The sequence below is a fragment of the Gymnogyps californianus genome, chromosome 1 (assembly GCF_018139145.2).
Source record: "Gymnogyps californianus isolate 813 chromosome 1, ASM1813914v2, whole genome shotgun sequence".
NCBI classification, from domain to species: domain Eukaryota; kingdom Metazoa; phylum Chordata; class Aves; order Accipitriformes; family Cathartidae; genus Gymnogyps; species Gymnogyps californianus.
The window spans coordinates 185,566,187-185,580,260 of NC_059471.1; the positions used below are offsets into that span (position 1 = coordinate 185,566,187).

A 14,074-nucleotide genomic window follows, 5' to 3' on the forward strand; every position below is an offset into this window, starting at 1 on the left:
GTAGATCTGGAAATTGTAAAGAAATGGTGTATTCTATCAAATTCCTGTCCCATTTCATCATCCTTTTTCATGAATGCTTCCAATAAGAGAGCATTGAAAGAAGTATCCTTAGAATACAGGAGCAGGGAGTACTTATTGCTTTATTTCTTTTCCACTAAAAATAAGAATCTCATATTCCAGATCTTTGATACCTCCCTGCATTGATCTATCATTTCAAGTCTCAGTTGATGATTTTAGCCTGTACAGTTCCCTAGGTAAATCTTCAAGTTTGGTTTGTGGTTTTCAGCTCTCAGGATTTTTCTCTTCAGACATGTGTTCAGCCAGCCTGCAGAATGTACCTTACTTCACTTGTAAGGGCATCTCATTATCAGCACAGAGTCTTGCTCTTTGATCTTTTGAAAGCAGTGGTAATAACTAAATGTTTGGACGTCATGAAAGTGCCCATGAAACAAAGGATCCATACTTTGACTCAGTCATAGGGTTAATGAGAGTAGTGTTACTTTTATGTTTAGCACGAGCTAACCTGTCTCCAGTATGAGGGAAAGTATGCTTCAGATTCTGGCAAGAACTGCTGGCCTCTGGCATCTAAGTGACATTGTTTCAGGCCTCAGCTGTTCTCCAGACTGAGACAGCCAGTAGATAATTCAGATGGTGCATGGATATGGTGTTGAAGGTCCTGCAACGGATTCTCTTCAGGTGTGCAATGAGATATTCTTCTCTCTTCTTATGCAGTCTAATGCATCTCCTCTGAGGTATGAGTAATTTGTAATGGGTTTTGAAGAAGTACTTTTGCTCAAATATTTTCAATGGACATTGTGTCAACAGGCAGGAAGGAGGACACCTGACTCTGGGTTTTGTGTTGGTTTCTTTGCCTCCTCTATGTTTTCAGATTTTGTTAGCAGATAATCTCAACAGGCAGCACTTGCACAACAGTAACAGATTTTTTTTCAAGGGACTGTTAATATATATGAGGGAACATCCATCAACTACAGTAATAACTATAAACAAGAACAAGAAATACTAAGTTTTAATCCCAGGAAGGCTCCAGCTTGGACTCCTTGCCCAGATCATTCTAATCACTCAGGATCAGAAATGAGTCTTCCTCTCACATACTATGGTACAGGAGACCGTTAAGAAACTGAGGGGTAATGTTGCAGTGAAGGTTGATAGTCGCAGTTTAGGCACTCGTGGTATTATTTGGTGTTAGCTGAACCTAGTTAACCCCCCAACCAGTTCTCAATCCCTTTGCCTGTTCTACCCTTGTATACTGGACATATACCCTGATAGAACTGGACAAATCCTGTATTGTTTTTTGTCTACTGTGTCAAGTGTCACTACCTCAGATGACCTGCATGGTCTTTACTTGACAGCCAGTGAAAAGCAGCTGTTCCCTGAATTTCAGAGCTTTCTGTTCCAAAGCAAGACATTAACTAGACTGGTTTACAAGTTAATAGAAAGATGTTTCTGAGTAATCTGGTGGCCTTCTATGATGGAGTGACTGCATCAGTGGACAAGGGAAGAGCTACAGATGTCATCTACCTGGACTTCTGTAAGGCCTTTGATATGGTCACCCACAACATTCTGGCTGCTAGATGGGAGAGATACGGGTTTGATGGGCGGACTGTTAGATGGATAAGGAATTAGCTGGATGGCCATGTCCTAAGAGTCAATGGCTCAATGTCCAAGTGGAAACCAGTAATGAGTGGTGTCCCTCAAGGGTCCGTATTGGGACCAATACTATTTAATATCTTCATCAATGACATAGACAGTGGGTTTGAGAGCACCCTCAGCAAGTTTACAAATGACACCAAGCTGAGTGATTCAGTTGGTTTGCTTGAGGGAAGGGATGCCACCCAGAGGGACCTTGACAGGCTTGAGGAGTGGGCCCATGTGAACCTCATGAAGATCAACGGGGCCAAGTGCAAGGTCTTGCAGCTGGGCTGGGGCAATGCCCAGTATTGATACGGACTGGGAGATGAATTAATTCGAGAGCAGCCCTGCAGAGAAGGACTTGGGGATGCTGGTGGATGAAAAATTGGACAGGAGCTGGCAATGTGCACTTGCAGCCCAGAAAGCCAATGATATCCTGGGTTGCATAAAAAGAAGCATAGCTAGCAGGTTGAGGGAGATGATTTTCCCCTTCTACTCTGCTCTCGTGAGGCCCCACCTGGAGTACTGTGTCCAGCTCTTGGGGCCCCCAGTAAAGAAGGACATGGACCTGTTGGAGCAGGACCAGAGGAGGGCCACAAAAATGATCAGAGGGCTGGAATACCTCTCCTGTGAGGACAGGCTGAGCGAGTTGGGGTTGTTCAGCCTGGAGAAGAGAAGGCTCTGGGGAGACCGTATTGCAGCCTTTGAATATATAAAGAGGACTCATAAGATCGAGAGAGACTTTTTACTACTTTTGCCTGTAGTTGACAGGACCATGGGTAACAGTTTTAAACTGGAAAGAGGGTAGGTTTAGATTGGATATAAGGAAGACATTTTTTATGATGAGGGTGGTGATACACTGGAACAGATTGTCCAGAGAAGTTGTGGATGTGCCCCGTCCTTGGAAGAGTTGAAGGTCAGGTTGGACGGGGCTTTGAGCAACCTCATCTAGTGAAAGATGTCCCTGCCTGTGGCTGGGGGGGTTGGACGAGATGATCTTTAAGGGTCCCTTCCAACCCAAATCGTTCTAGGATTCTGTTTACTGTATTTCTATAGCAGTGCCTGTTTCAGCATTATAATCTAGACATGAAACAGTCTGGCTTTGTTACCTGTTCTATAAAAGATCTTTCTGTTAACACTATGTGCATGTCATCTTCTTGTATAGGTTTATGCTGTAACAAATTCTCTGTTGTAAGTGGCTCTTCTATCAGTTTAAGTGGTAGGAGAGTCAATCCTTGGGATAAGTGTATTCACATTATAAGCCAAAGATCCTCGCAGATCTCATTTCAGATTCCTCTCTGACATGATTTTGGAATGCCACATAAACCCGTCTTCTGTTTCTTCTTTGCTAAAGAGAAATAAAACTTGAAATAGTTGGGCTGGAATTAATCTCTCCTAGCCTCATACATCTGAAAATTAGACATCTCGTCTCCCTCCATAGTAAAGGGATGAAAAAATGAAATAATTTATCTTACTGTTTTGTATGAAAATACATATATCTAAATATGTATCTTCAGATAGGCATGTCTACACAACAGTTCATCCTTTCTCCTTCTCCATTGACTGTTGAAGGAATTTAGACAGCTCGCTTACTGTTATATGAGCTGAGACGAACGTGATAATTGTGTTATGTTATTCTAAGACGACAATTCATTGAGGAACATACCTTGACTGTTTGTGATATTTCATGGAGAGAATAAATATCCAGAAATATCCTTTCTAGGTTTATCAAAGTGCATCTCAAACTGTAAGAACGCATTATGAGCTTGATAGTTTGTGGTAGTTTAAAAGTAGTTTTGATAGTAGCAAAATGGTAGTTTACTCTATTCAAGTTCAGATAACCCCTTCTGCTTAAATAGTGCTTGAGCCTTTACAGGCACCTTTTCTTTGATAAAGGTATTCTGAATGTATCTATGCCTAACTGAACTCTTCAATGAGTGCTTGAGAGATGCTCCTTATTCCCACCTCAGAATAATTGGACACTTGCTAGTTAGTAACCAAGAATGGAGTCCATATGGAAGGAAGCAGACAATAGCTGTGCTGCTGTCATGGTTTAACCCCAGTCAGCAACTAAGCACCACGCAGCCACTTCCCCCTCCACCCTCCCAGTGGAGTGAGGAGGAGGAAAGGGAAAAAAAAGTAAAACTTGTGGGTTGAGAGAAGAACAGTTTAATAACTAAAGTAAAATATAATACTAACAATAGTAACAATGAAATATAATAATAGTAATGAAAAGGAATATAACAAAAAAAGGAAGGGGGGGGAAGGAAAAAAAAAACCAGTGATGCACAATGCAAGTGCTCGCCACCCGCTGACTGATGCCAGAGCCGCGATCCACGCCACCTGGCCAACTCCCCCCTGTTTATATACTGGGCGTGACGTTCCATGGTATGGAATATCCCTTTGGCTAGTTCAGGTCAGCTGTCCTGGCTCTGCTCCCTCCCAGCTTCTTGCACACCTGCTTGCTGGCAGATCATGGGAGACTGGAAAGTCCTTGGCTTAAGATAAGCACTACTTAGCAACAACTAAAACATCAGTGTGTTATCATCAACATTATTCTCACACTAAATCCAAAACACAGTGCTGTACCAGCTACTAAGAAGAGAGTTAACTCTGTCCCAGCTGAAACCAGGACAGCTGCTCTGAAATGTCTTCTCCACATGGATTCCAAAACTCAGGCTCCTTCTCTGCCCTTATCAAATTCTTTATTTCCAGCTTGTGTATCAACAAAAGAATGAAGGACAACGCTGCACATTGTGCTCTCTCCAGTTTAGAGAGAGGGAGGGTATGAGTCACGAGCCAGTGCTCTGTCAGTTCCAACGTTTAGCAGAATTACTTGGTCTCAGGTACATAGGGTTCATACGCAGCAAGGCTGTGGTTTCACAAGCAATTTGAGCCAGTTCAAGTGCAGGCTACTTCTGAAAGAAGTCTGTTCTTCTGCACCTTTCCCTCTGTCAGCGCCTGTGTTGGAGGGGCTGTACCAGGAATGAGATCATGTTGATCAATATAACATGATAAAAAAAAAAAAAAAAAATATTGTTTTGCAGCTGAATCAGTTCCTTGATCCTGTTACTTTTGTAGTCTTGCAGCCTTAGCACAAGCCAGAAGGGAGGAAAGCCAGTACTTCTGTCTTTGGTGGCAACTCTTGTTTAGATAAGGCTGTCATTCAACAACTGCTTTAAGCCAAATTGTACAATCCGTATGGATGGAATGTCTGAAGCTGTTATTGAGAATGAATAAACTTTTTTACTGCTTTTATGAAGAATAACTTTCAAAAGTGGTTCACTTTGGTATATGGAATTGACTCATGATTTTTACTATCTGGCCACAAGTTTATATATAAAAATGTCTGTTGGGTATGTAAATATGAATTTTATGAATGAGGAAAGAAACCTTTGTATGTGTCATTTATATTTTCAATGCAGGCTTACAATTCAGTCCAGCTTCCATTAAAAGCAAGGGCAAAACTTATGGTTCAAAGTTACTTTCTACACTCCAATATTTTAGGTGTTGATTCTACAAACCACCCGCATAAACCAGCTTATGTCTATGACAGTCGCAGTAACATTACTTTTGTTCTTTCTTTGACATTTTATCAATAAACTACTGGTTTTACAATGTATAGTAAGTATACTTTTTACACTAGGATTTCAACATGGTGCCTAAGTGTTTGGAAATGAATATAAAATTATAGCTATTTGGATATTAAAAACTGAGCAACTATTTTGTGTTTGTCACCATATTCTTGGGTAGAAAGGGACAGATGGATGCATGAGATGTCTGTTGTGTAGCAACTTGTTTTTCTTTGATAACTTGTTTGCATGACAAAAAAAGATATGGTTTATCAGATGAGTTTAATATTCTAATGTTCTGACTTTTTTGTCTTTAGGTTGCAGCAATCTATAAAGATTCAAGTATTGGAAATCTTATAAATATAGTTATTGTAAAATTAATTGTAATTCACAATGAACAGGTAGGAAAAATAAATATTAAAAAGATTTCTTTCTAATAGAAGAAACAAAATACATGAATTTGCATTGTAATTCCAAAGTTTGAAATTCTTTAGTTTTAAATACAAAATATTTTCTTTAACTATAAAATTTTGTTTTAAAATAGGAGACTAAATGTCAAATGTGAGGTTAACTGCAGAGCCTTTATTTAATGCCTGTATTTCCCCATCTCTCTATTAGCACCTCCTCTTGACCTAAATGGACATAAATCAGATACTATATGAAAACTTACAGCATAACTACCTAAAGTGTGGTTATACACATGGAAACATGACAGGGAAATGACAGCTTTTATAGAGGGTTTTGATGGAGGGTTTTCAGCCCTAACAGCTGTAATATTTTAATATTGTAAGAAGTATACACTTTTCAAATACATGTTTTAATATCTATTTTTCATAAATGTCTTGTCACTCTATTTTTTTAAATATTTAACACATGATGCATGCTCACATACATTGATTAAAATAATGGGTTCTCATGACCGATGACTTGTAGCTAAATTAAGATCTGATCCTACAAACAAATCTGTGTGAGTGAACTCTTATGTGGAGTCCTGCTGACTTCCTTTCCATGCACAGTCATTGTTTTGCAGATTAGGGGCACAAATGACAAAGTAGTAAGTGCAAGTGCATGAATATTAAAACCCTGATTTGGTTTTTTTGGCCATTTCTTGCTTAGGAAGGACCAGCTATCACTTTTAATGCAGCTACCACTCTTCGTAATTTTTGCTTATGGCAGCAAGCACAAAACACTTTGGATGATGCTCACCCTTCTCATCATGATACTGCTGTTCTTATCACTAGGTACAGTATCTGAAATAGCCATAATTACTTAGCTAGGTGAGACAAATGCTTCAGTTTCTTTTTTACAGCATCGTTTTTTAACCATTCCACTGATGTTGTTCATATATAATTGAAGTGAATAAAGACTATCTTGCACTTCCCAAACCACTGATTATCAATACATGAGCAATTACTCTGACAGTGCTATGTTCGTAGCTAACCATGTGATGAACCTTTCGTTAAAGACAATGGAAATTACTTAGACCTGAAATTGTTACAAGGAAACGAAGTCTTTAGCCATTGTACACATATGTGATAGAGACGGAGTGTTGTACATAATGGAATCAGCTGAACGATGCAGTGACGGTCAGCTCCTGATAGCCCAGGCATAATTAGAACTACTAAAAGCTTACAAATGGAAAACATTTAAATATTAGTATATGTTCTTCCTGTGCACCGATCGCCTCAGTGAAGGTTCTGATGTTCATTCACTGAAATATATTCTCTCTTATGCTGTTCTTTTTCATTATTTTTTTCCCCTAGTGTTCAAGTTGGACACACTCCAGCGCTTCAAACTATTTGATATTTGTCCTGAATTTTATATTGTTATTTTGGCAGATGGTCCACTACATAAGGTAGTTTCAAGTATACTGCAATCTGCACGTTTTTCAGCAGCATTTCAGGCTTGATCTACCTTCTGCATTGTAGAGAAATAACATAGTATTTGAATTTTTATTCTTCGCAAGCTAGATAGAAAGCAATACTGTGAGCTTAGTTTGGTGAATTTAAATTACTTCTTTCACTAGAATGCAAATTGTTTGAATGGACTGTAAGATTAAAAATTGAGAATCAGATTTGCAATTGCTGTAATTAATATAGCAACAGTGAAATACTTTAAAAATGTTCTTTTATTTGCTGCAATAATTTCAAATAAAATATTTATTAAATAAATTTTTTCCTTCAAGGGAAGATATCTGCAGAGCTAGAGAGAAGTGTGATACTCTTGGTGAGTTATTCTTTCTTAATCAGTATGATTTTATAACAGAAAATGTATGAGAATTTCACTGTAGGGAGAAAAATCAGTTAGGAATAAATCAGAAAATAGATGTAAAATTTAAGTCACACAGACAAAAAAAATCAGCTTTTCAATGCTGTTGTGCCCTGGCATGTGCTTTGGTGCCAGGTGGTTGTTTGTTTTGTGTAAATTTGCTGCGTAGTTGAGGCATGACTTTCAACTTGGGTGCCATAGTATTAATTTATAGAGTCACTCCTTCTACATGAAAATTCATTCTGTTAAGCTTTTATATAAGGATTCAATTTTGCAGGTTTAGCAGAGCTAGGTACAATGTGTGACCCACTACGCAGCTGTTCTATAAGCGAAGAAAATGGATTGAGTGCTGCTTTTACTATAGCGCATGAGCTTGGACATGTGTAAGTACCTATTTCCCAGCAGGTAAATTTTTTTAATTTCCTTTTGAATCTGACCAATTTCCAGTGATGGGCTCTACGTTTCTAAGAGGGGGCAGTCTGCTATGTCCTTTTAGAAGAGTCATTATTTTTGCCCCTTGCAGTGAGCCAGCTCTGCCCACCACCTAGAGTTAGAGAAATTGTGAATTTTATAACCTGGTTGGTATCCTGAATTATGGGAAATACTGGCCATACCGCTGTATTCTGTCCTTTTGTCATATGAACTGGTTGGGACACTGGGACAGATATCTTACATGTGCAACATAGTCCTGTTAACTCCAACTGCATTCTAGCCCTGATAGGAATTTACCTTTAAGAAAAGAAAATTGTTAATATAACACAGAAATATTCTTCCTTGTGTTTGATCCTTTCAGAATACAATAGAGTAACACAAAGAGATATACTTTACACAGAAAAATAAGAGGAGATGACAGCATTTTATTTTATGAAGCATACCTCATCAGTGATGGCAGAAAGGTGCTATACTCTAGCTCCATGAGGCATGCCACAGTGTAGGTAACAACGACGTTACAGAGCTCAGTAGCTAGCTTGTTGATTTTCATGTGCCCAGAAGTTCATTTAGATACATGCCATTTGTCATGGTACTTACACTGAGATATAAAATAAGATGATGTGTTAGTTGCATAAATACGATGTTGATGTGCTCTGTAGTTTGTTTTTGTTACTGAATAGTCAGAGTTACGATGTGAATATTGGGGTAATATGTTATGGGCAGTCTAGCAGTGGCCTGTATATTCAGTTGAGGAGATGGGTTGTTCATTTAAAGTGGCTTACTCCCAAAACACTGGAATCTTTCTGGTGAGCTAAAGAACTATGTAATTGTAAAATTCTTCCTGTGCCTAGCATTATAAAATTAGGAGCGTTTTGGATGAGGAGATAATTTTGTAAGGCATTTTTAAGATACCTGTTGCTGTAATGTCAGAATGTCATATTAAGTGAGTCCCATTAAATTTTAAGGCGTTTTCAAACTCAAAACTCAAGCATTTCCTGCAACAACAAAGAGAGTTTCAATTAATTATTGCTGAATTTGTTTTGGAGTTTGTCTGTTTTGCTTTTTAGATTTAATGTGCCTCATGATGACAGTTTTAAATGTAAGGAAGCTGGAATTAAAAATCAGTACCATGTGATGGCTCCAACTTTGAATTACCATACAAGTCCATGGACCTGGTCAAAATGCAGCCAAAAATATATCACTGAATTTCTTGAGTAAGTACCAATATAATGCTATGGTTTTGGGTTTGGATTTTTTTTCCAGTTTCATGTCTTTCTGAGAAGTATTTTAAAGCTATTGCTTAAATACCAGTTTTGTGTTGTTCTTAGGTTTAACCACTGAGTTGTAGGGCCTCAGTCTTCCAGAAAAATACATGTATTTAACTCCTTGGATGATTCATGGCTTTGTTAAAGTTGCACTCAACATGTAAAGCTAAGAAGATTATTTTTTTTTTTTAATATAGTGGCATTGGTTATTGAAAATACCTTTAGTATGATTTTAGTAGGTCAGAACAGACACACTTTATTTTCAGAAGTTTTTATTTAAAAAATAAGTGGTAGGTATAATTTAGGCAGTACTATCTTTTTTTCCTGTAAGAATGTGAAAATGAGAAATGACAGCCAGAAAGCAAAAAAACTTAAGCTTTGTTTGGTGGATCTAATGCAAAATCCAATGAAGGAAAATCAAGTGACCTGGTTTATTTTATTAATTTTAATTAAAGTCATTATATAGGCAGGTAGGCATGTAAGCCCATAACTCCACTGAGATATGCATGTGTAAGTGTTATGTGAGTAGGCTTCCAATGAATTAAGAGCGATTTATTCACATTTTGTTCCTGTTTTTACAACAGTACTGGTTATGGTGAATGCCTCCTAGACAAACCTAGTGGAAGAATATATGATCTTTCCTCTCAGCTGCCTGGGTCAATGTATGATGTCAACAAGCAGTGTGAACTTATGTTTGGTCTTGGGTCACAAGTGTGCCCGTATCTGGTGAGTGAACAACACACAAAGTCATGCTCAATCTATACTAAAAAATTACTGAAAGGTAGGTTTAGAAATGAAATTTCAGGACTTCTGGTTGTGGAAGAATTTTATCCTGAAATGTGTCAAAGTTCAGGTTGTATTCTGTGAAGGGGAAAGAGTTCAGTGGAGAGCATTGCAGCTCCATATGCTAGAAATATATAGAATTAAAAAGTAGGATGCATTCATTTTGATTTGCACATCTGTGAATGTGATTATAATTCCTTTAAAAGATTTAAAGCTGCATAAATTAAGGCTTCCTGTAACTACTGAAAGGGAATTATTTCAACATTTTCTACAAATGTTTTCATGCTATAGCTCCTGTCCTACATTAACAGGTTTTTCTTATCTGCTTCTTTTAGTGCTTTTTAAAAATTTGTAACTTGAAAGTGTATGTATTAATTCAAATATTTTTTCTAAATGTTTGGTCCAAAGTGTAGATTCCCTCTATTTTGTCCAAGAGTCAAACAATATTTTCATGCCTGTTAGAGTTTACATTTTGTATACTTAACCAAAAATTTCTTTAAAGCAAAATTGGGATCTGGAAAGAAAACTTGAGTAGATTAATATTGAAACTTAAGTTGATTTTGAAAACTTAATGTTGCCAGTGCAACATAAAAATAAATACAAATACAACATTATGACTTCATTCATTACTGTCAAGATGTCATGTAGAGTTAGATTTTGGACCAACTTGTCAAATACCTCTACTAGTATTGCATGGCTTGTTGGAGCTGTTTAAAGGAGAGAATTTAAGATCAAATTCAGACTGAATTAAGTGGAGCTTTTGATGAGGTAAAATGTTGTTTAGGAGGAGTCAGGCTTTATGGGAATATTATAGAAAAAGTAAAGGGGGATTCAAAGACCTGAGGACGGTGTTACTGAAGACTGCTTTGTAAATTTTGTAATCCATAAAGGTTATTTGTCCATTAAGAGTCTTTGAACAATTTGAAAAGGAGGCTTTCTTCTTAATTTTCTAGTCAGTGTATTTTTAAGAAGAATTCCAGTTAAAGTCTTTTTCTGGGGATTATACGCAAACTGTGCTGCATAGTGTCAACCGTAACCTCTTACATACTTTTTTATTAGATTTTCTACTGAATTAGAAAATGAAGTTATCTATTACTTCTAATGGGATCAGTTTCAAATATTTCACATTCCTGTCTGGCCTTAAGCGAAATCCATTTTGTTTTTGTGGGGTTTTATCTGTGAGAAATAATAGTACTAATAGCAAACACTAAGCCCACATAGTATGAGAAAACAATACAAATATGCCAACTGATGTCTAAAATGGTGTTACAGGTACAACAAAAGTAATCTTGTTTTCTTTTTAGAAACAGTGCAAACGCTTATGGTGCACAAGCACAGAAGGTGTTCACAAGGGTTGTCGTACTCAGCACATGCCTTTGGCCGATGGAACAGTTTGTGGTGTGGGAATGGTAAGCCTTCATTTGTTTCTCAGTACTTGCATATGGCAAAATTGTTAATGTAGGTAAGAAAGATCAGTGCTTGCTGTGTGGCAGTACTACGCCTGTAGCATACTGATTGCGTGAACGGTATCTACCTGACTTTACCTGCAGTTTCTCTTAGTCCTGTAATGTTGTGACATAAGTAACATAGGTTGTCTGTTCAGAATACTTATAAAAGTTTACAGATGCCACATTGGTTAAAAATAGGTGGAAGACCCCAGGGGAAAGTTGCCATCTTTCCTTCTGTTTGAAAAGTTCAGGTCATTCATAACAAGTTGTTTTTTTTCCTCACCGGTAGTGCTCCAAAGTTGAATTTCCTGGAAACAAGACATCCCAAAAGCATGTTTCCCCCAGTTTGTCTTGTTGAGGCTGTTTCACTGCACCAGAACGAATTAAGTATGAGTGACTTAGGTACAGGAGTACACTTTTTTGGAAAGAGGGAGTCTTTGGATTAGAATCCTGGTTTCAGTACATATTTGCGCATTGTATCTGTTTCAGACAAAATATGAAAGCATGTATCAGTACCTCTTCACCTACTCCAGTAAGTGCCTTAACCACATGTAACTCGCATTCATGTACTGTCTTGCCTATTGTAACATAATTCAGGGTACTTGGATCTGTTCAGTGCTAAAACCCAGGAGCTCTCTTCTCACTTATACCCTAATGCGTAGGACTGCCTGGCTGTATGAGGTATGGATTGAAGGCTTTGACACATAAAAAAAGAAGAAATGGAAGCTGGATTTCCTATACCCTGCTCGTTGGTTTATTTGGTAAAGAGTGTTTGGGTGATGAGAGTGCAGCTCACTACTTCCTCATCCGGCAGGTTGTTTTTGAATGCAGATCTTGATCTGTGTCCTTGGACGATATAACCTTTCTTGGGCTGTCCGTAAGGGTCATGAATATCCAATTAGTAGATATAGTCAAGGCACTTACAGAACCTTGATAGAAACAGAAGTAGTGGTGGAGGCTAATTGAATCCAGAGTTATCAGTGAAGATTTGATGGTTTTAGTTTTGGATTTGTATGTAGTTTGGGAAGTGAACAGAAATTAGGTGCTTGAGTTCTGTGCTGATCTAGTCTTTGGCTTCTCTGTGTCTTAGTTCACCACCAGCAAATAGAAATATTTTCTTACCTGTCAGGGGTTTGTGAGAATAAATATTTCAGAGATTTTTTTACATGCTCAGATATGACAGTGATTATCTTAAGTATGGCTGGTTTATTATGTTGAGCTGCTTTTAATAGTAGTGTGCTTTGGCAGCTTCAGGGGCTGTGGCAGCAATGTTAAATTTTTATCTTTTGGTAGTTTTATAGGTTCAAAGATGATTAAAAAATATCTAGTCTGATTTCTATGTATAATAGGCTGCTACGTTTCACTCAGTTATTACTAAATTTACCCCAATAACTTTTAATCTTTACAGATATTTTTTTTCTTTTTCTGTATTTGGTAAGACAGTAGTAGTGAGGATTTTGAAAATACTGTCTTAATGGATAACAATTGAGTGGGTAAACTGTCTCAAACCATTTCTTTCTCTCTTGCAAGATTAGGAAAAATTATTTGAAGGTTGCAGTGGAAGCTTTGTTTGATTAAATCCTATGCATGCAGCTGGTGTTATAAAGTTTAACCCATTTTTCAGTCAGTCACTGATCAGAAAGGAAGTTCATCTTTTATATAAACTTCATGTGTAATCTTTAGTTCAATTGACTTGACTCTAATTTGCCAACATCAGAGGACTTCTTTTATATAAGAATACAAAAACTTATTTTATGCAATTACTGCAGTGAAACCAGTTTTCTCCAGGAAGTGAAGAGCTAATTACAGTCATTACCTCTGAAAGATGTAAGAAAGAACAGCAATTAATCTGACAAATTGTCATCTGTTCCTGTCTAAGGGGCAGCTCCTTTCAAGCTCAGTCAGCAAGTTTCTGTTGATGTTAATGGGAATAAGACATGGCGACTAGCAATTGTAATTAATATTTGCCGGCAAGCTAAATAAATTTGTATTTGGCATTTGCAGTGTTATTGCTGTGATGAATACAGAAAAGATCCATGTAAGGCATTTGTAATTTTAGTATCAACTTTTTAAGCTTAGATTTGACATGTGAGTTTATTTTCACAGTAATCCTTAGTTTTTCTTCAGACTGTGTGTCTGATTAGTGGATCTTGCTCATGGACTGCTCTAACAGTCCTTGCATCTTTCCTTCCCCCAAAATACAAGAAGATATAAATTTAATAGTATCCGAGACTCTCAAGTGAATGAGCAAACAGCTTTTCCTGAGTGCCTGCACTTCCTAATGGAATATCTTCTTGCCATATGCAATCTATCAGCGTGCATGCATTTTGAAAGAGGATTGTGTTTTGTATGTGTCATGGTGCACACACTTGTAGTGCTCAGTGACTTCTTAATATATATATATATATAATATTAGTAGTAGGTACAGGGTAGCATTTTCTTAAAACATTAAAGGGAAAATGCAGCCTAACATTTCAGTGTCTTATAGAGAATAAAGAAAATATTTCCTTGGGAATTTGAACATTTCCTGTGTTAATTCTATAGAGTTAATATTATTAATTATCTAGAATTAATATTACTAAGATAGAAAACTTTCACTTTTACTTCAATTTTCTGTCTAGTCAAATTTCTTTGAGCCAATCAACTGTACTTTGTT

The 14,074-nt window shown here is 37.2% G+C and overlaps 1 protein-coding gene across 1 annotated transcript in view; it reads left to right on the forward strand.

The window, feature by feature from the left end:
- Positions 1-14,074, forward strand: part of ADAMTS20 (ADAM metallopeptidase with thrombospondin type 1 motif 20) — a 104,541-nt gene that overhangs the window by 25,587 nt on the left and 64,880 nt on the right. Inside the window, 7 exon segments of the mRNA XM_050912865.1 lie at positions 5,540-5,623; positions 6,339-6,463; positions 7,408-7,448; positions 7,768-7,873; positions 8,990-9,136; positions 9,772-9,913; positions 11,275-11,379. Of these exon segments, the coding sequence (XP_050768822.1) occupies positions 5,540-5,623; positions 6,339-6,463; positions 7,408-7,448; positions 7,768-7,873; positions 8,990-9,136; positions 9,772-9,913; positions 11,275-11,379 (750 nt within the window).